Genomic DNA, 22,925 nt, shown 5'->3' on the forward strand with positions numbered 1-22,925 from the left:
AAATAGATTTTGAAGTGATAGAGATTGGCAATCAGATCTCCACTCTCGTTTGATTCTTCTCCGTTCATCAAAGTTCTCGGAGTCATAGTTTGGTGGTGGTGGAATCCTTCCTAGAATCTCGTGTCCCAGGTCGCTGCCCGAGAAAAGCATTGCTTCCAAGTTGGATTAGAATATTCACTTGCTAGTGGGTTTCGCTTCTTGTAAGTTTTTTTTTATCATTAGATGTTGAAGTTGTTTTGTTTTTATTTTGTTAAAATGACCTTCCAGTAACCCCTCTATGCCATGGAAAAGGTTTTGGTTAATTGGCTATTGATTTAGAAGTATGGTTTTGTTTCCAATAAGTATATCATATGGTATTTATTAATTGATAAGTTGCATTGCTGTCAGTGTGTTTTGCTTCTTTCTTGATTAAGTTTTATTCCTAAAGTTTTCTTTGTCACGAGCATGCGTTAATCCTTTTCTTTTGTTTTTGTTTCATGTGATCTCGAGTGAATTTCTCGAACTCCATTGCCCCTCTTTCTTTTTCGTTCCAAATGGGCCATTGAGGCCTAATTGCATTTCCTCGAGTCTTATTTAAATTCGAGTCCCAATGGACTGATGTGAAGCAAGGGATGGCGATCAATAGTTTGAATACAGGGCTGAAAAGGATATTGCAAGCCTTGACAAGTCAAAAAAATAGACTTTATACATTTTATATACAATGATATACAGTTCGAACGCAAAAATACAGGGCTAAGGCGAAATACAGGTGTTTGGAAGCAAGAAATACATGAAAAGGGCTGATATACATGCTTGTATACACTGATATACATGAGCTGTATACCAAAAACGGGTTTTGTTTAAATCCCAAAAAAGTAGCGAATTTGGCCCAAGAAAGGCCCAAATTCAATTTCTCCCTTACGCTTTAATTATTTAATTGCGATTACTTATTATTTGTTGTTTAACTCTAACTTTAGAATTTTTAATTAACTTAGTTGAATTCCCCAAAAGACGAACTATTCATCCGAGTTGTTTTGTTTCTAAAAAAAAATTATTTTATCAACTCTTGTATTTTCATTTATAATCTTTAGTCAAAAAAATAAAAATAAAAATTTATTAGTTTAAAAATAGTTTTGTCATAAACCAAAAAAAAAATGACTCAAATAAAAAACCAACTAATTTAGTTTCGTTAAAATTCTTATTACTTGTCTCTAATTCAAATATTTTAATTAAGGTCCCATTTTTTCCTAAAAAATAAAATCGCTCTTTGTTTAACTATTTTCTCAAAGTTAATCTAATAGTGTAAATAAATAAATAAATAAACAAATACTTATTTAGTTATTTTCTCAAAAAAGGTTAGTCAATTAATTCAAAATGATTTTTCATACTTTAATTTATTAAATTGGTTCAATATATTCTGAAATGAACTAAATAAATTCTAATTAATCTTGTTTTATTAATATTCTAATCACTTGTATTTCGAGTCAATTGTTCCATTTTGAATCCTTTTCTCTAAAAAATCAAAATAAAATGTGTCATTTATTTAATTATTTTCTCAAAGTTAATCGAATATTGTAAGTTATTCTTCTTATGTTAAAACACTTTTTTTCGAAAACAGTCAAATATTTTAGTCAAGTCGCAGGTCAACCGCATGTTAGCGGGCACTTCGAATGCTTAAACCCTTCTCGAAGTGTAAATTGAACCCCGAACCTTCTTTGGTATTTTCAAATGATTTTTTTTCTGTTTAAATCTTTGAAAATTATAAGTTTTCTTAATTTCTTTAAAAAATTAAGTGGCGACTCTTTTCTAAGTATTCTTGTCCAATTGTTTTATACTTAGAACATTTCAAAAAGTGATTTTTCTAAAGATAGGAAAATTACGACACAACACGGGGTACCTGAATCTGCATCATCAAACGATGCAGGCCAACTGGCATCAGTACATGGAATGTACGAGTATGCAAGCTGGAAAACTAAGCAACAAAGGCTAGAAGAAAATCTGGAAGAAACTAAATAGCTTACCTGGCTCAACTCAACTCAACCTGACTGACTTCTTTCAATATAAGGCAATTTAAAACAAGTGCGATATAAAAAAAGACTGTTTAAAACATGCTCTAAACTCTGTGTGTATACAAAGATATAATATGCCTGAAATGTATATAGAAATACAATGAACTGATGTATATAAAAATACAATAATCTCTGTGTATGAAAAATACAATAACTGTTGTGGGAGCTTCTCTAACCGGCAATCATCACATAAGAGCTATAGTGATGATACAACGATCGACTTCACGCTGCCAGAGCATCTTATACCCAGCCAAAGGTATAAGACCTGAACTGCCTAATGGATCCACTAGTCTAATCTGAAAAGGATTCATCTAAAAAGTATGATCCTTTTCTACCCATGGTGGCTAACATGGTTCTATGGGGGCTGTGGGTTCTTTGAACGCTCCCCCAATTCGGTGCTCGATACTACTCCAAAAAATGTATTGGCTCTTATGTTTTTAAAACACATTTATTCTTGCTGATATGAGATAATTACTCAAAAACTAGCCCGAAGGCTTTTTGGAAATCTCAGTTTCCAACCTTGTTTAAATGTAAAAACATTTCTTTAAAACTTCTTTGGGAATACATAGTTCCCTAATAACTTTGAGAAAAGAACTCAACTTTAAACTCTTTACTTTACTTGAACTCTTGGCTTGATGTGAAACTCTTAACTTAACATGAAACTCTTAACTTTTGACTTGACTTGAAACTCAATACTTAACTTGGAACTTGAGCCTTAGAATGAAGTTAAAACGTTCAATGAAGACTCTTGGAAAACCTTAAAGACTTGCTTTGACTTACTTACTTCTAAGCTTGACTTCACTTGACTTGGAAACTAACTTCACTTGAATTGGAAACTAACTTCACTTGACTTGTAGACTAACTTCACTTGACTTGTAGTTTTACTTGACTTTTGGAAGTACCTTGGAGTGTTGGAAACAACTAGGAAACATAGGTATAATACCTAGGAACATGTATGAAAAAAGAAATGGTGAATGAAAGGGAAGGATTGGTGTCCTTGGCACTAGGAGAGGTGCAACAGCCCAGCCCCTTTTTCCCCAAAAATCCGACTTTTTCCCCTTGTTTCTTTCCAATTCTAAACCCTCTCAACCTCAAGGTTTCAGCAGCAACACTTAGAACCATAAAGACCCTTATTATACAATAGATTCAACTCAAAAATCACAGCCAGAAATCTGTACTAAATCAGCAAGAACTTCAACACAACACCACTACAACTTCAACAACCAATAAATCTTCTCTTGGAATTAAAAACAAGTTGGTGTGTGGGGGTATGAACCAACCAACACTAAGGATCATCAATCTCTCAACATACAATAGATCACAACTCAAATACACAGCCCAATCCTGTCCCACAACCAACAATAACTTCAACAACACAACTAACAACATCAACAACAACTAACAACTTCAACAACTTCAACAACAAATCCAATCTTTTCTCAAATCATAAAATGAGCTTGGTGTGTGGGGGAAAGGATCAACCCACACTAAAGAACTCACATACCTTGATAGGGATCACCCCCGACGAAAAATCCACGATGATCTCCTTGATTGCTCTTCTCTTTCTCCTTTTCCTTCTCTTCTTTCTCTCTTCTCTCCCAAGCCCTAGCTCTTTAATCTTTAAAAAAAAATGAGACAAACTGATATAAAATCAGTCTAACACTTTAATATAACCAAAACAATTGATTTGTGAAAAGACCAAAATGCCCTTAAATTTCCGGAACGGACTCCCTGCCAACTGCCCAACTTTCAAAGGGCATAACTCGCTCATACGAACTCGGAATCGAGTAAACTCGGTAGCGTTGGAAAGATTGTTCCAAGGGATTTCTAAACATAACTGGAACTACTCCTGAATCGTCCTGAGCTAGGAGTTATGACTGCTCAAAGTTGGCCAAAAACTCACTGATTTCCACACTTAGCCAAATTTCCAGATTTTTGAACTTAGCCAAATTTTCCAGATTCTAGACTGCCAAATTTCCAATTTTTAAATTTTTCCAAAAAATGACTATTTCCAAATTTCAAGCTTCTTCATATTCATTTTAAATTGTCGGATGTTACAATGTACACATGGTTAAGCTAGTCAAGTTGGTGATTTTTCTAATTTTTAGAAATTGAGAGTTTAAATCATATTCAGACAAAATATATTCAAATTTCAAAATATTCTTTGTAAAAAGTATGGCCAAATACAACTTCAACTTCAAAAATTTCAAATAACGTAAATTTTTTTTTTCATAACTAAATGCCTACATAATTTCACTAAATTTCCAGCATTTCTCTACATTGTATAAAATTGCATTGTATATAACATACATACGTACTAAATATTTTATTAAAGAAAATCTCTAAATAGTTGGACGTAATATTTTTAAAATGATTTTTTTTACATAATCTTTGTAACCATCAGAACTAAAGATGAATTCTCCTTTGAATTGTAAGGTCAATAAAACAGCAATCTGATATAAAGCCTGAGCCATTAGATTCCTCCACATAATATTCGTGATAAGTGGTGCTGTCCTACCGACTGGTTTCTTCTTCATGACTTCCTCGGTTGGCTTCTCTGTCGCGAGTGCTAATGCCCCTAATGTGTCCATGATCAAATTTACCCATAGCAACTGTACTGCTGTGAGTGGTACCTCACCAGATGAAACAGCTGCTACAAAATTGATCATGAGCGCAGCCACATTTTCTGTGAGCTGAAATTGGATGAATTTCTGGATGTTGATATAGAAACATCTTCCCCATTTCAGAACTGTGGCAACTGAAGCGTAATTAGCATCTAAGATGACAATATCAGAACTCTCTTTAGCAACTTCAGTGCCCTGAATCCCCATAGAAAGTCCTATATCTGCTTCCTTTAAAGCTGGTGCATCGTTCGTTCCATTAGTTGTATCACTTTTGAGAGAAGCAGCAACACCTTGTACACCACCAAGGTTTGCAAGTTCGTCAACGTTTTTATCTTTGACAAGCTTAGCTAGACTTGAGTAATTAATGTCTGAGAAAAAAGGGTGTTGTTGAGATACATCAATCGCGATTGTATCAGTCGATACAAAAAGTACTTTTTTTGGATTGTAGGCAGGTGATCCATGACTATAAGCAGTTTTAAAAGCTCTGGAACAATAGATGGTTGCCAAAGCTAAGTGCCATCTTTTTTGGTTGGGGGATTCAATTTCTGCTGGAAAATCAGTTGTAATATTATTCATGCAGGGGTAATGCAAGTTTTCTTGAAACATGTTGGATGGAAAATATGTATAATAACAATTGAAGGACAAAAATATCAAACAATTGAATTGTATGTGTTTTAGAATGAAGTAGTTACTCATATATATATTCACAGAAGTTTCCACTTGCATAGCTATGATACATTTGGAATGTATCTAATTTTGAGTTTAATGAGAACTTTACATGTAATTAAGTTCTACAATTTAACTTTTGGATAACTGCGGCCCTAAACACTTCGGTCAACTACAAAATGTACATCATCCAAGATAGGGGTGTTCACGGTTTAGATAAAAATCTATCCAAACCGAAAAATCGAACCAAATTGATTTTATTTAAGTTTGGTTTGATTTGATTTTAGATTTTTAAAAATTGATAGTATCTGAATTGGCTATGGTTTTGTTCGAAAGAAATAACCGAACCGATAAATTATATACATACATTTTATTATTATAAATACTTAATGTATTATTTTAATAAACAATTTTAAGAATCTTATATATGTTTTCATCAAAATTTATTTATAATTTACCTATGAAAGCATAAGTGCCCAAGGTGAAAACATTTATCTTATTGGTTTCATGTATATGAGTGTCTCAATTCTTAATTTATGAGTTCCTTCCCTCTAGGCCAAAATAGCGAGTTTTAAAGTTTTTATTCATAATAAATTCAGTGATCGAAAGTTTTGTAATGTTAGTTATTCTAACTATTTTTCGTTTTGAATGAATTGTTGTCACTTTTTTCATGTTTTGAATAAATTGTTTCTTTTATTTTTGTGTATGGTTAATAACCAAATACCAAATCAAATCGAAATGATACCGATAATAACCAAACGTGATTATATTTAGTTTGATTTGATTTTGATAATTTTAAAACTAATTAAATTGGTTTAATTTTTATTTTAATTAATAACCTACCTAAACCGACCCATAACCATGGTATGTAATTTGAGTTTAATTGGGGAACTTTACACAACTATATACGTTAGTAGTGTAAAATATCTTTTATGCGGTCAAAAAAAATCTTAGCAGATATTATAGCAGATTAGCATGTAATGATTTCTTAATTATTACAAATTGGTCATGTCGACAGACGACAATATGATCGTGTGGGGTAGTATTAATTATGAAATGCAGGTTAATGCCATTACGTAGTTTTGATATATCCTAAAATTTTACTAGATTAATATTTGCTTAATTAATAATCTCTATAAAATAATATATTTTTTTTAATTTCGACTTGGGTCATTACAAAAAATTACTATTTCAATAAAATAATATATTTTTAAAAGACCTAAAGTTTTTGAACACGTGTGTCTCATGAAAAAAAAATTCTATTAATATATTTTTTAAAACATGCGTGTAATAGTAATAAAACTAACAGTGTGACAGTAAATATCAAATGGCTGGGAACTGTATTTTAATGTTTAAAACACAAACTTATGGTAATTAAAAATTCATAGTAAAATAAATTAAAAGAAGTGCAATAGAGAGAAAACACATTAAAAATGGAGAAAAGTACAATAAATACACCATTCTTAAGGCTTTAATCGTAACAATATAGATAAAAAAGAAATACAAAATCAATACATAATATTTTGAGTTCTTATTGAAACTATCTCCCCAACCAATCAAAATTCAAGAATTTTTTCCATAGACTCAAATTATATAGCAACAGAATGTGGGATTCTTCAAGAAAGGTTGAATTACTTGAAAGTCTTGTTTAAATAAGTAGATTTAGGTGTAATCTATTTTTTTTCATAAGCTAGTTAGTATCTGTTTGATTAAATGCTTTATGTTACATTCCATTATTTATCATAATGTACTTTGTTCAAAATTGTCAACATATATACAATATGTTCAAAGATTTTTGAAGTATTAGACTGGCATTTGCAATGGGCAAAAATGTGAGTAACTCAACTGGCGCAATTCTTGCAAAGTTTTAATTGCTTTTTTTTTTCTATATTTTCTTAGTACCTAACTACACTCTGTTTGGATCATTATAATCCGTTGTATTGCATGTATTGTATTGTTATCATACATACATACCTAATAACACTCTGTTTGGATCATTATAACATGTTGTATTGTATTGTAATATTGTATTGTTATCATACATACAATGTTTGTTTTGAATGTTACTTAAAATGTATTGAATTGTTAAATTTCATTGTTACGTAACAATGAAAATCTCCATTTTATGGAACAATCAATTTAGTGTGTTCCTATTGTTACTTAATTTCATTTTCCAATTAGATCCTTATTTATTAAGTATTTCATAATACTATTCTACCATTACCCTATATTATTTAATCTCAATTAAACCTCCTACCCAACAATTAGTGCATTACTTTGTTCTTTCTAGGTTTGATTGTTTGTCCTTCCTCTTATTTTTTTTAAGCATACGTTCTTCCCTTTTTTCATACTTTTGTCTCTTTCTATTGATTTATATGTTTTTTTATTTTGCAGATTTCTATATTATACAAATACAATTAAAATTTATAGTCAACCATTTAGAGTTCACAATTGGTAACGAATAAATATATTTATTAGTTAGCTCATACAAAGCACTATTTTCTTACCTTTTCATCATTTTTCAAATTTTCTTGATTAATGCGGTACATGATAATTTTTAGAATGAATATATAAAATTTTGATTTTATCATCTCTTAATTAAATCAATCTAGATACAAATGTGATAATATTGTTTGATAATATAATTATAATTGGTAATATTATTTTATGTTATTTTCATATGACATAAAAAATATGCATAATAGTATTGTTATTTTATTATAATTATTGATAAATTTTGTATTTAGAATAATTAAGGACATTTTAGTAAATTTATAAATTACAATACAGTACGATACAGTCAAACTAAACAATAAAAATGTTATTAAACAACAACAAACAACACAATCTAGCCAAATATTGTATCTATCAGACAATACAATACATTATGAAATAATGGGTAACAATGATCCAAACAGAGTGTAAAAAAAATTATTATTTTCCTTTATTATGATTATGTGTACCATAATCAAATTTAATAATATTTTAATAAGATTTCTCATTGATCAATTTTATGTTACATATCAGTCTAATTTTTGATGGCTTAAGCAAATAAATCTCAAACTTGAATGGATTAGACGTTTTATTTTTATGGACTAATTTTACCATATATATATCGAAGAGTCAAAAGTATTAACTGGGACAACTGAAAAATTGAAAGTTTTCGATTTAACTTGTGTATTGTCACTATTAAACAATTTCAATTTAAGTAAACAATTCATAAGGAGAAAGCAATTTCGTAGATCATGTTAAATTATACTAATTATATATATAAAAAATTATTTACACCTGTCTTTGGATTGAGATCAATCCATATATCCTTTTCCTAGAATTAATATATATATATATATATATATATATATATATACATGTTGTAATTAACTATGGCTTCAAAACTTGTTGCACAATTATTACAGTCAACTAACGTAGAGTTTGTTGACGACATTCAACACGTATTATATTAAATTACTGTAAACTTGGTTATGGAAATTTAATACTTTCCCGTTTTGCTCTTTGGATAAGTGTTGTAGTCGCGGTCATCGAAAACAGTATCTTATATAAGATAAGGATAAAATATTTCGTACACCCACCTTTTTCAAACCTTATTTCTTTTTTGATGTCGAAGTGCGTAGTTGTTATATATTTTCAAGATAAGTAACCTAATTTTGAAGAAAAATGACACCTAATTAGCTTAAACAAAGACTACTGCTCAAAGTCGTGAACAAATGACGTAGCAAACGTTTTAAAGACCAGCCTACACTATGTGAACTTATCTCTGTTGAGGTCTTTTTTTAAAATTATATTAATAATAAAAGGTCCCTAGACACGGTCTAGTGGTATAAATTTTAAAAAAAAAGCAAAAGAAAACACTAATGAACACGGTTTACCTTAGTTTATAAAACTATATATATATATATATATATATATTTACCTTAGTTTATAAAATTCTATATATATATAGTTTATAAACTAAGGTAAACCGTGTTCATTAGTGTTTTCTTTTGTTTTTTTTTTAATTTATACCGCTAGACCGTGTCTAGGGACCTTTTATTATTAATATAATTTTATATTGTCGGCTTTATTATTCTACAGTTAAAATTCACAGAATTATGTTTTTTTTTAAAAAAATCCTTATATTGTTGCCTGTTGGGTTATTATTCCTTTTGTTTCAATTTATGTTGTACCGTTGAAATTTCGAAAGTCAATTAAATTTTTCTTTGATCAACATATGTCTATTAGATATTTTTGAGTTGTTAATTATTGTGATATATTTTAGCTTAAACAAAGACTACTGCTCAAAGTCGTGAACAAATGACGTAGCAAACGTTTTAAAGACCAGCAGTCTGTGTGGAAGGGGCGTGTTGATAGCAACTTCCAAGAATATCATCTCTGTATACCTAGCAGTCTGTGTGGAAGGAGGGAGCTGGAATTGCTTGGAAATTAAATGGAAACATACATATAAAGTCAGTAACTGTCGCTGTACTCCTAGCAGTCTAGGCAAATTTTGTTACCACTATAAAAGGAACTTCCATGAAACAAATTTGTTCATCCATAGTCAAAGAAAGACTTGAACACGATGTTACAAGGAAACTTACATTACCTCTTCATGAACATAAAGTTGATCTGTTCCAGAGCTTTTAAAATTAAGACCAGCACTAAAGCACTACATGGACCTGCCTACAATCCAAGAAAAGTACTTGATGTATCGACTGATACAATCGCAATTGATGTAGTTCAAGACCACCCTTTTTTCTCAGGAATTGATCGGTCAAGTCTATCTAAGCTTGTCAAAGATAAAAACATTGACGAACTTGCTAACATTGGCGGTGTACAAGGTATTGCTGCTTCTCTCAAAACTGATACAACTGATGGTGTAAGTGGAGATCCAGAAGACGTTGCACGTAGACATGAGGTGTTTGGAAGAAACACGTATCGTAAGCCACCTGCTAAGAGTTTCTTCATCTTTCTCTTGGAATCATTCAAAGATCCCACCAACATTAAACTTTTGTTCGGGGGTGCTCTGTCTCTTTTACTTGGAATTAAGGAGGATGGAGTGAAAGAAGGATGGTGTGATGGAGGGGGTATTTATGTCGCTGTGTTACTTTTCATCACTGTTTCGTCTATTAGTAAGTTTAGACAAAACAGACAGTTTGATAAGCTTTCTAAAGTGAGCAAAAATGTTCTAGTAGAAGCTGTTAGAAAGGGGAGGCGTCAACTGATATCAATATTTGAAATTGTGGTTGGAGATGTCATTTGCTTGAAGATTGGAGATCAAGTCCCTGCTGATGGGATTTTGGTACAAAGTCATTCTTTACAAGTGGATGAATCGAGCACGACAGGAGAAAGTGATCATGTAGAGATTAATATCAGCCAAAATCCATTCTTGATATCTGGCACGAAGGTTGTCGATGGCTATGGAATGATGCTTGTGACATCAGTTGACATGAATACGACCTGGGGTGAAATATGTAGTGACTCTAACGAGCACACCCCTCTCCAAGAACGACTCGACAAGCTCACTTCATTGATTGATAAAGTTGGTTTGTTAGTTTCCTTCTTGGTTGTCATTGTCCAATTGGTGCAATACTTTACTAGGACCACAGTAGATGAGAATGGGTTCAGAGAATTCAACGGGAGCAAGACATCATGCGATAATGTGATCAATGATGTGGTGGGAATTTTTGCTTATGCTGCTACCATTGTTGTTGCCACGATTCCTGAAGGCTTGCCTTTAGTTGTTTCACTTACTCTGGTTTATTCCATGAAGAGAATGATGGCTGATCAGGCAATGGTGAGGAAGCTCTCCGCTTGTGAGATTATGGGCTCTGCCACCATCATCTGTACTGATAAAACAGGTACTCTAACGTTAAATAAGATGACCGTGACAAAGTTTTTCTTAGGCAAAGACCACATGAAGGCGGAAAGTCATACATCAATTTCAGCAAAAGTTCTTGAATTATTACATCAAGGTGTTGGATTAAACACTACAGGCAGTGTTTTCAAGCCCTCCGATCCATGTTCCAGCTTCGAGTTCTCAGGCAGCCCTACTGAAAAAGCTATTCTTTCATGGGCTGTTATGGAATTGAACATGGATATGGATCAAATCAAAAGAAATTTCAACATTCTACATGTGGAAGCTTTCAATTCGGAGAAAAAGAAGAGTGGTGTCCTGATCAAGAACATCAGTGATGGCACAATTCATGCACATTGGAAAGGTGCTGCTGAAATGATTTCAAGAATGTGTTCCCATTACTATGATCTAGAAGGGAACGTAAAACCTCTAGAGGAATCAGATAAGGAAGAATGTGATAGGATAATTGAAGGAATGGCTGCCAGCAGCCTCCGATGTATTGCATTCGCACACAAGCAACTGCCAAAAGCTGAGCAGGAGGATCATGAACATATGCATGGAAATGTTCCAGACAACTCTTTCATTCTTTTGGGCTTTCTTGGCCTAAAAGATCCATGTCGGCCAGGCGTGAAGAAAGCAGTGGAAGCTTGCCAAAATGCTGGTGTGAACATCAAGATGATCACTGGTGACAACGTGTTCACTGCAAAAGCCATAGCAACAGAATGTGGGATTCTTCATCCTAATCAGGAAGTAGATGAAGGAGCAGTCATAGAAGGTGAAGAATTTCGCAACCTAACAGATGAAGTACGGATGGAGAGAGTGGAGAAGATACGTGTGATGGCAAGATCATCCTCTTTTGACAAACTTCTAATGGTGCAGTGCTTGAGAAAGAAAGGTCATGTGGTTGCGGTCACAGGTGATGGAACGAACGATGCACCAGCTTTAAAGGAAGCAGATATAGGACTTTCCATGGGGATTCAGGGCACTGAAGTGGCTAAAGAGAGTTCTGATATTGTCATCTTGGATGATAACTTTGCTTCAATTGCCACAGTTTTGAAATGGGGAAGGTGTGTCTATAACAACATTCAGAAATTCATCCAATTTCAGCTCACAGTAAACGTGGCTGCGCTCGTGATCAATTTTGTAGCAGCTGCTTCATCTGGTGAGGTTCCACTCACAGCAGTACAATTGCTATGGGTAAATTTGATCATGGACACATTAGGGGCATTAGCACTCGCGACAGAGAAGCCAACTGAAGAACTCATGAAGAAGAAACCAGTCGGTAGGACTGCACCACTTATCACCAATGTTATGTGGAGGAATATAATGGCTCAGGCTACATACCAGATTGCTGTTTTATCGACCTTACTATACAAAGGAGAATCAATCTTTGGTGTCAATGAGAGTGTAAATGATACTTTGTTTTTTAACACGTTTGTTCTTTGCCAAGTGTTCAATGAATTCAACGCGCGAAACCTGGAGAAGAAGAATGTCTTTGAGGGAATACAAAAGAACAAGTTGTTCATGGCAATCATCGGATTAATATTGGTTCTCCAAGTGGTGATGGTGGAGTTTCTTAAAAAGTTTGCAAATACAGAGAGGTTGAATTGGGGACAATGGGGTATTTGCATTGGATTTGCAGCTGTATCTTGGCCAATTGGTTGGCTTGTCAAGTGCATAAATGTCCCAGAGAGACCAATCTTCAGTTATATCAGGTTAAAATATAGTAATTTAGATGTTCATTTTTATTTTTTTGGTCCATAAGCTAGTTTGTTGCTATAGTATTAGTTTGTTGTTAACAGAAGGATTTTATTTAGTTAAATATGTTCAACCATTCAAAAGTGGAACTAGTAGATGAGATATAGTTCCAGTCGCATCTCTTTCTAATGCATCTATTACTAGTGACGGAGATGCTTCAAAAATCAAAGTTTGATTCTTGATCATATATGGGTCTTTCATTCTTCTTCCGTATTTTATTAGTAAGTCTGCTACTGCATTATCCTCCCTCGGAATGTGTATCAGGGATGATCCTTTAGTAGCCTCTTCATTTCATGCATGATAATAATCCAATCTTCCATTTTTCTTACTTCTTTGATAAGTGTATTACAACTATTATCCAAGCTTGAATCTAGTACTTTGGTAGTGTTAGAAAAAATAATGTATGCATGAGTTTTCATTGGTTATATACTCTATTGTGTATTGAAGTGTATATTACTAATATCACGAATTTTCATTGGTTATATACTCTATTATGTATTGAAGTGTATATTACTAATATCATGAATTTTCATGTACTAATAATACAAAAGGTTCAACACATGCATTAGATTGATTAATGACATAACTATTCCTCAAATCCCTCTTAATACATTTTTCGTTTTCCAAAGCTTAAGAGCGTGGAGAGTATTTTTGTAAATAATTTTTTTAATAAAAGTTATGAAAGGTTTGTTGTTTCTAATACATCAAATCAAATAAGTATTGTTTACTAAATAATGTCAGTATAACTACCAACATTTTATTAATGCAACCATTACTAAATACAACTGATACATCATATTCTACATTATTCGAATGTACTCTATCAAACGACCCCTACAACAACAAAAATTAGTGGCAATAGATTTTTCCTTTAGAAGCAATTGAGTTAATGTTATTTTATTCAGAATCGCTAAAATCTTTAGCTATATTTATATAGAGTATTGATTATTATATCCAAAATCGCTCAAGTCTTTAGCTATATTTATATAGAATATTTATTATTGCCGCTAAATATAATATAGCAACAATAATCTAAATAATTCACACAAAATCTTGTATTTATTGTTAGGATAAATAAACAATCATGAAATTATTATTTATATAAGTATTCTATCATTTAAAACCTCCCAAAAATTACAAACCAACTCAACAATCATTGTGCTCACTTTTAACCTTAGCTGGTTGGAGCCTAATTGTTTTTGAATTTGCTTCATATAGGCTCCATTTAAAGCAAAATGCTTTTAATTAAGAACTTTTTTAAGATTTCGAATTCAAGATTTTTTGATTAAGAAAAAACAATCTCATCCGGTGCGCCCACAAAGATTGGTCGTTCCTTTTGCTTTTTTTTTTTTTTTTTTGTGTGGTGTCCAATACTTCATTACATGATTACGTCAATCGTTTTTCATTCTCTTGATAAGTCATAGTCATCAATCATCATAAATATGAGCCAAGCTGGAATCCAATACAATATATATATATATATATATATATATATAAGCTTATTAAACAAAGACCAATCTCAAGTCAACAACAAAAAGACAAACAAACTTTTATACTCTCTTTCTTCACTTTCAATTGTCATTTGCGATTTTCGAAAGTTAATTTAATTAATTTTTAAAGTTAAATTAAATTATATTAATTTAATATTTTAAATAAAAAATTTAAATATTCAAAAATTATATAAAAAGTACTATAAATTCTATTTTTTTACATATTAATATGATGAAAAAATATATCATAAGTGAACGGAGATAATATTGTTAATGCTGCAACTTCCTACAATAATTATCATATCCTCACGTCTGTATGGTACCACACGGTTTACTTTTATCTACAAACGTGTAGCCATCACCTCTTTTATGCACCAATAGAATCCAATATTAGTCGCAATATACATTTCAATATATCAAACTAGAAATTAAACACCATCTTCAGTTACCTATTTGGATATTATTATACCATAAATCATGTGTTGACAATGAAATAAATTCGAATTCTCAACACAAATATTCAAACATCATCTAATAAGAGAGCCAAATTACAACGGCAACATTTTAACTTTTGATTGAAGACCCTGAAACTGAGAAATCAAATCAAATGGTTAGAAAATTAAATTAAAGAGCGAAAATTGATTAATACATACATACCTTAATTTAACCCTCATTAAATCTTTGAGGGAGTGGAAAGTAATCTTTTCAACGATATCAATTAGTAGTTCCATCGAAAGAGATTCAATATAGTTTTTTTTACTCATAGTCATTTTTGAAGATTTCTTATTCTTCCTTCCTATCTTAGAGAAAATTAAATGAAAGGACCTTCTGTTGTTGTGTTCTTATATAATGTCAGGAAATGTGTGAAAAGTTGCAACTTCTGAAGACGAACAAAAGAGAAGAGAAAAGGCACAACTTTTGACTTTTCAACTGAAAGTACTTTTTTTGTTTTTAAAAAAGGATAAAATATGAAGAGTTGTAATTAATTTTTTTTCTTGAAAGTTGTTCCAATGACAGTAATGATTGATTGATGGTTCACACACCTTACACATAATTATTTATTAGAAATATGTTGGAACAAATGCGTTTTCTGTGATACTTGTAACACATAATTGACATATGTTGGTGCATATGCAATACTCCCTCCGTCCCTATTTACTTGTCCATATTTCCTTTTTTGGTTGTCCCTATTTAGTTGTCCATTTTGACAAATCAAGAAAGGACAACAAATTTTTTCCTATTATACCCTTATTTACACTTCTTGAAAATTGTAAAAGTGTATGTTGTTTCCCTCCAATTTATTTCACTTTAATTCAAATAAGTGGTTGTAATTTTGAAGTGAAAAGTTGTCATAAGGGTAAAATTGTAACTTCACTGTGCTAATCATTGTTGCCTTAATCTGTGTGCCATTTCTAAAGTGGACAACTAAAAAGGGACGGAGGGAGTATTATGTTGTAAGATCTAACACATAATTAATATATGTTGGAACATATGCGTTATTTTGTAGTACATGTAACACATAATTGACATATGTTAGAACATATGCAATATTCTGTTGTAAAATCTAACACATAATTGACATATGTTGGAACATATGCAATATTTTGTTGTAAGTAGAACACAATTAAATAAATCACACATTTGATATAAATAACATAACATAAGTTGATTCAAATTAAGATAAGAAGATAGGGAACATCATCCTCAAATAAAAAAGAACATTCACAAAAATTCAACAACACTTATGGAGAATTTCGATTTGGGCGTGTAGTTCTTTGTGGCCAAAGTCCCTACATACGGAACACTTATTTTTTCTTGTTGGAAATGATTCACCAACTCCACGCCGTCTCTTATATCTCCTTCTTCCAGGTTTGCTTTGATCAACATATGGAGGAGGTATTTCTCTCTCTATGACATCCAAAGGGACAATCCAAGAATCTTCAGATGGCACCAGGTGAATTTTCTCACAATATGTCATTATGTATTTTTCCACTGAATAATATGGAGAGGAGTACTCATAAATCTGATTTCCAAAATCGGCACCATATTGGGCTCGAAGCGCTGCCATGGCATGTGGACAAGGTATTTTGTCCAAGTTAAAAATTCTACAAGTACAAGTTCTTCTTTGTAGATCTACCGTAGCAACATCACCATGACCAGTGACACTGAACTTGTAGTTAGCGATTTGATGAGCTAACAACTTGTTGCCCGCGTTGATATATTTTGATATGTCTTTTCCAATTGAAGGAACAAATCTATTTGCAGAGTTCACCAGCTCCATACGCCTTTGATGAAATAAAAGTGCAAATCTCCTGTTTATTTCATCAAATAGAGCGACAATAGGAAATTCTCTTTCAACATCAAACATAGAATTCACCAACTCCGCGATGTTTGACGTCATGGTGTTATATCTACACAACAAAAAATAAAAATCAATCAAAACAAATAAAATTACAATAAACTCAAACGAGATGGTATAGACAATAATGTACCTATTTCCATGGAAAAATTCCCTGCTCCATGTGTGGAACCAATACGTTCAAGAGTTTCAACCGCCTTTGGTACCAAATCTCTTATTTGATTGAAATGGTGATTGAACTCACATCCATCGTACGCCTTTGCTGCTTTATAAAAATGGGTCACTACTTTTGAATTGTGAAAGTTATTTCGAATATTTTCCCCAATGTGTCTCATGCAACAACCATAATGAGATGCAGGGTAGATAGTCGAAACCATCTTTCGAATACTTGGATGCCTATCAGAAATAATGTACAACTCATCAGTATCATCTACAAAACTTCTCATATTTTGAAAAAAATATTCATATGAGGCATCACATTTCTTGTCCTTAACACAAAAAGCCACTGGAAATATATGATTCTCAGCATCTTGTGCCAGCACCGATAACAAAACTCCTTCATACTTGCTCCTCAGGAATGTCCCATCAACGGCTATTACTTTTCTCATTTCTTGAAAATCAGTCATCCAAGTGGCATATGATACAAAGAGGTACTTGAACCTATCATTTTCATCGAGCGACAATGTCGTTTTGCTTCCTGGATTTGCAACTTCAAGCATATAACAGTACACATTAAGCATTGCATATCCGTGCTCATGTGTTCCCCTAACATTAGACTTAGCATGTTCCATGCCCTTATAACTCTTCCAATAGCTTACCTTACAACCCAATTCTGTGTAGAGTTGATTTGACATATCTCTTGTGGATAGGTCTTTACCATTGAGAAACCTAATCTCAAAGTACTTACCTATGACTTTGGTCGTGGCATGGTAATTATGGCTTGTAAGATGCTTTGAACCACACGTATGGTACTTTTCATAGATTCTAATGACAAACCTGCTGCTACTTGTAAATTTCACAGCCCTCAGCCACCAATTGCACTCCGGATATGAACATTTAAAAGAAAACACATTACGAGAATTGATCACCTATTTCAGTTTAAAATCTTTTTTCAAGAAAGCAATTTTCAATGAATTTGTCAGTTCTTCCTTGTTCTTGAATGTCATTCCCTTATAAAAACCGGTTTCATCATCTTGAACATTATTCACACGTGATGATTGAGAAGAACATGGAATGTTGCTGCCAACAATAGGTGTAGGAGGATTGTTGCTCTCAAAGTCCGACACTTCATCTTTTCCAATTTCAGCATCGTAATTATTCATGTCCACATCATCAAATTCATCATTTAACATATCTTGTTGGTCTTCTTCTAGATTATAATCCACCTCGATAGGATTTTCATCCACGTAGACTCTTAATATGGGCAGTCTTTCTGCTCCTCCCAAATAAACAACCAAACTCGGCTGATCAGTTATTTTAAAAGGTAAGACCTTCTCATTATTAAAAAAATGGGAAATATAACTCATGACAAGATCTTTCAGTTGACTATTGTATCTACATTTTTGCATGACTAAATTCACAAAATCATCATACAAAATATTTTTTTCGACAGTCATCCCTACCGACCCTCCCCGTTTCTTACCATCCTTCCAACGTCAAATGTATCAATTTTTCTTCTCGACCATTCACCACGACAATCAATCCCTACAAATAATCCCTCCATTTATTGTACCTGAAGAAATTAATTAAAAAATAATTAATACTAATGAAGAAATGTGTAAGTCATATGTTGCAACATATGACAATTATGTGGCGACATGTAAGTCATATGTTGCAACATATAACTGATATGTTGTGACAAATAAATCACATGTGACAACATGTGTAAGTTATATGTCGCAACATATGGCTATTCTGTTGCGAAATGTAAGTCATATGTTGCTACCAGTAATTATTCTGTTGCGAAACATAAATCAAATGTTGTGACAAAATGTGTAAGTCATATGTTGCGACATATGACTATTCTGTGGCGATATGTAAGTCATATGTTGCAACATATGACTATTATGTGGCGACATGTAAGTCATATTTTGCTACATATAACTGATATCTTGTGACAAATAAATCACATGTGTAAGTACATATGGCTATCCTATTGCGAAATGTAAGTCGTATGTTGATACATATAACTATTATGTTGTGACAAAATGTATAAGTCATATGTTGCAACATATATATCCATCTATTAGAAACGCGAATGCAAATTATTGAAAAAATTGCAGCTACCCAGATGATGATGAATGATTCCAAAGAAGTGTTAATTTTACTTACCAAAACAATGGTGTGTGCACCAATCACTTATGAAGTAATTCCAATTGATACAGAACGAAATCTGGTCCACTGATTAGATTAGCTAAATCTTATTCAAGAAAATGAAAAGAAGAAGAAAAAAGCTCAAGGACTAGCAGCCAAGACCAACAATGTACGAAAAGATGAAGAAAACGGGAAGAAGAAAGGCAAACAATTAACCAAGCAAGAATAGAGCAAGAACAAAGCAGAAGAAAAATAAGAAGAGGAATACGGGGGGAAAATGATTTATTTCCCCCCTTTTGGTACAGCTCGCTGGTGGTGGCTTCCCTCCAATTTTGGTTCCCACCAAAATTGGTTAAATTAGGTTTTAGTCATTTACCCTTTTACCCTTCATTTAATTCAATAGACCAAATTGCCAACTTATAAATTTGAGGGCAATTTCACAATCCTTAATCATTAATCACATAATTGTCACCTACACTCAATAATTAAAACTTATATTACTGCTCTTTTATTTTGACGCCTTAATGTCACCTTTAATTCAAAGACCCAGTTACATCAATTTGGAGATTGGGAAGTTGAAAGATGAATGGAATCATGTAACACTGATAGCAGAATTAGAGCCTTCCTTTCCAATTACTTTTCGCGCGCCATTATGATATTACAAAAAAACATTGTTTCTACAATCTGAATTGAAATGTTAATCTGAAATTATTGATTTATTAGTAATGGGTAATTGATTTAACTATTTTGATAATGGGTTTGATTATTTTTACTATGGGTTATCCTTCTTTAACATTTTGATGTTTTTTTATCCAGTTAATCTATAATTATATTTATATCATTCGGTATATAAAATACTTGATATAGAGTTTAGTTTCATATTTTTATTTGTGGCTATTTTAAACTTCCAATTATCCTACAATGTTTACCGTTTACTTTTGAACAAGATTTAATCTGTCAACTCGTGTGCATGATTTATTTTGTTTGTCACCTTTTTTATAAATGATTTTCAATTATATTATTATTTTGTGTCAAATCTTAACTGTTAAATCGATAACCAAATCAATAACGATTAATCACTGATAATTGATAAGCGATATCTTAATAATTTAATACGATTTAGCATATCTGCAAATCAATAACCGATAAATCAAATCGCTAAACTTTAAATTCGAATCGGACAAATATGCAACCTTAGTTTCTACCTCGTTGGACTCGAGCTCCAATATTGTTTGCCTATTTAGTTTCTCTATAAAACTCTAATTGTGATTGCAAAACACAGAAAAAGAAATACTTAAAAATTAAAATTTGAATGATTAAAATATAGATCTAAAAAATACACATACTTAATAATTAAAAATTGAATAATTATGATTCAGATCTTTATTAAATATAAAGGTATATGTCTCCTCTTAGTTTTTTTTCTTCAACGATCACAATAATACTATATCCATTGCCCCAACTAAGATTTTAAGAGAGTGGATATATGCAACGTCTAAGTATTTTCTTTTTGGAACCCTTTTTCATTCCTAAATTTTGTTTGATTTTCTTGTGCTACCTTATTACTAGTATTTATTACAGTAAGACGTCATATAATTATCAATTGCATCTTGTTTCTATTTTTTTTCTGGATTTATAAAGTGCTCCTAAACATTGTCGGTGAACTTTACATATATATCAAAACTAGGTGATGGCATTAATTATATTTTGTGAAACAAATACTTAAATACTTCACACACGGACCATATTGTCGACATGACCAAATTGTAAACAAAAAGAAACGTAGCTACATAATGATAAGTATACTTAACAGTTAAGTTAAAATATACTAATTAATTTATAATATAACTTAGCTTATACGTAAGTCATTTATGTCTTAAGAGTCTAGTCCTTCTCCGAATTTCGCATATGACGAAAACTTAATGTATCAGGTCGCTTATTTTGTCAAACAATATAAGGTGAAAATTTTATGTAGCTAAAGAGTTATGAAATAGTACGATAGTTAAGAGATCATTATTAGCTAATCTGCTATAATAGGTGGTAAATGTTACCTTTTACCTGATTATGCAAAAGATATTTTACATCAACGATATATATTATTCGAACTCTAATTATATAATTGTGTAAAATTTCAATTAAACTCGAATTACATACTTTGGATCATGTATATTTTATGTATATTTAGTGCAAGCATTGACAACATATATGTTTTGTAGTTGACTAAAGTGTTTAGGATCATAGTTATCCCAAAATTCAATTATAAAACTTAATTGGAAAATTTAAGCATAATCTCTATTGAGTCTAATTATCAATTATTACCAAAAATAATACATAGTTATACATCATATATATACACCTAGTATATACTTCTTCTGTCGCAGTTATATGACTGTTTTTTCTTTTTAGTCAATCCCAAAAAGAATGACACATTTCTATATTAAGTAGCAATATATATATATATATATTCTTAATGAAGTGATTTATAACCACACAAATATCTATCATTTATTTTAAACCACAAGTTTCAAAACTCTTCCTTCTTTTGTTAAATTTCATGTCAAGTCAAAATAACTCATATAAAATGGGACGAGGGGAGTACTATTCATACAATATCGATACATACATATAATATATAGATGTTTTATTGAAGGGAAACTATGCAGAATAGCAAACATTTAGCCTATATTAAGTACCATAGCTATAGTTTCCCCAATTCTTGCTATTCGCCTGATTTGTAGAAATCCAAAATTTGTATAATTTGATTCCTGATTGTATAAATCCAGAATTTTGTATATGCTTACCGTAGCTATTTGTATACGATTTATGAAAAAATCATTATAAAATATCATGTTTGTATATTGGCAAGCAAAATATACAAACGGAGTTCTGAAAAGTTTATAAATTTATAAATACAGAATTTGTATATTCACAAGCGAAATATACAAACAGACAAAAATATACAAACAACAACCTTCATAACAAATAGAACTATAGCTATGAAGTGTAATTATCGAAACTATAACTATAAATCTTTATTATGTCTATTATGTTTGCTATTTCTAAAATTTTCTCTTTATTAAACAATTTGGTCACTTGTACTAAAAAGCCCAACTTAATAGGGGAGGACCATCCATAGATCATGCATTTTTCAAAGGAGACCCAAAGGCGGTTTATGGAAATATCCATGTAACTGCACTCCATTAAACTTCATCAACTTGATTACGCGGTGTATCAGTACTTATATAATATGATTAACTTACAGGGGATTATTACTACTTCACTCCAAAACACAATCACAAATTATTTAATCTTTTTTGTCCTTTCATTGTTATTATACACATTTGCAATCAAACATGTTTGAAGAAAACTTGCATTACCTATTCATGAACAGAATCACAACTGATTTGTCAAAAGAAATTGAAACCTCCAACAAAAAAAGATGGCACTTAGCTTTTGCAACCATCTATTGTTCCAGAGCTTTTAAAACTGCTTATACTCATGGATCACCTGCCTACAATCCAAGAAAAATACTCTGTGCATCGAATGATACAATTGCGATTGATGTAGTTCAAGACCACCCTTTTTTCTCGGGCATTGATCACTCAAGTCTAGCTAAGCTTGTCAAAGATAAAACTTTGACAAACTTGCTAATATTGGAGGTGTACAAGGTGTTGTTGCTTCTCTCAAAAGTGATACAACTAATGGTGTAAGCGGAGATCCAGAAGACGTTGCACGTAGACATGAGGCTTTTGGAAGCAACACGTATCGTAAGGCACCTACTAAGAGTTTCTTCGTGTTTGTTTGGGAATCATTCAA

General features: G+C 31.8%; 2 protein-coding genes across 3 annotated transcripts in view; both read left to right on the plus strand.

Moving 5' to 3' along the window:
• LOC125870655 (putative calcium-transporting ATPase 13, plasma membrane-type) overlaps nucleotides 1–22,925 on the plus strand; it is a 65,912-nt gene that overhangs the window by 40,029 nt on the left and 2,958 nt on the right. For both annotated transcript variants that reach the window (XM_049551141.1, XM_049551143.1), the window contains one exon: nucleotides 12,085–12,105. In XM_049551141.1, the coding sequence (XP_049407098.1) occupies nucleotides 12,085–12,105 (21 nt within the window). The remainder of the gene's footprint in view (nucleotides 1–12,084; nucleotides 12,106–22,925) is intronic.
• LOC125870658 (putative calcium-transporting ATPase 13, plasma membrane-type) lies at nucleotides 9,879–13,030 on the plus strand. The gene has a single exon (XM_049551146.1). The coding sequence runs from the start codon at nucleotides 9,915–9,917 to the stop codon at nucleotides 12,951–12,953; it is 3,039 nt and encodes a 1,012-aa protein (XP_049407103.1). The 5' UTR covers nucleotides 9,879–9,914; the 3' UTR covers nucleotides 12,954–13,030.

Source organism: Solanum stenotomum, chromosome 7 (assembly GCF_019186545.1).
Source record: "Solanum stenotomum isolate F172 chromosome 7, ASM1918654v1, whole genome shotgun sequence".
In the NCBI taxonomy this organism is placed as follows: Eukaryota; Viridiplantae; Streptophyta; class Magnoliopsida; order Solanales; family Solanaceae; genus Solanum; species Solanum stenotomum.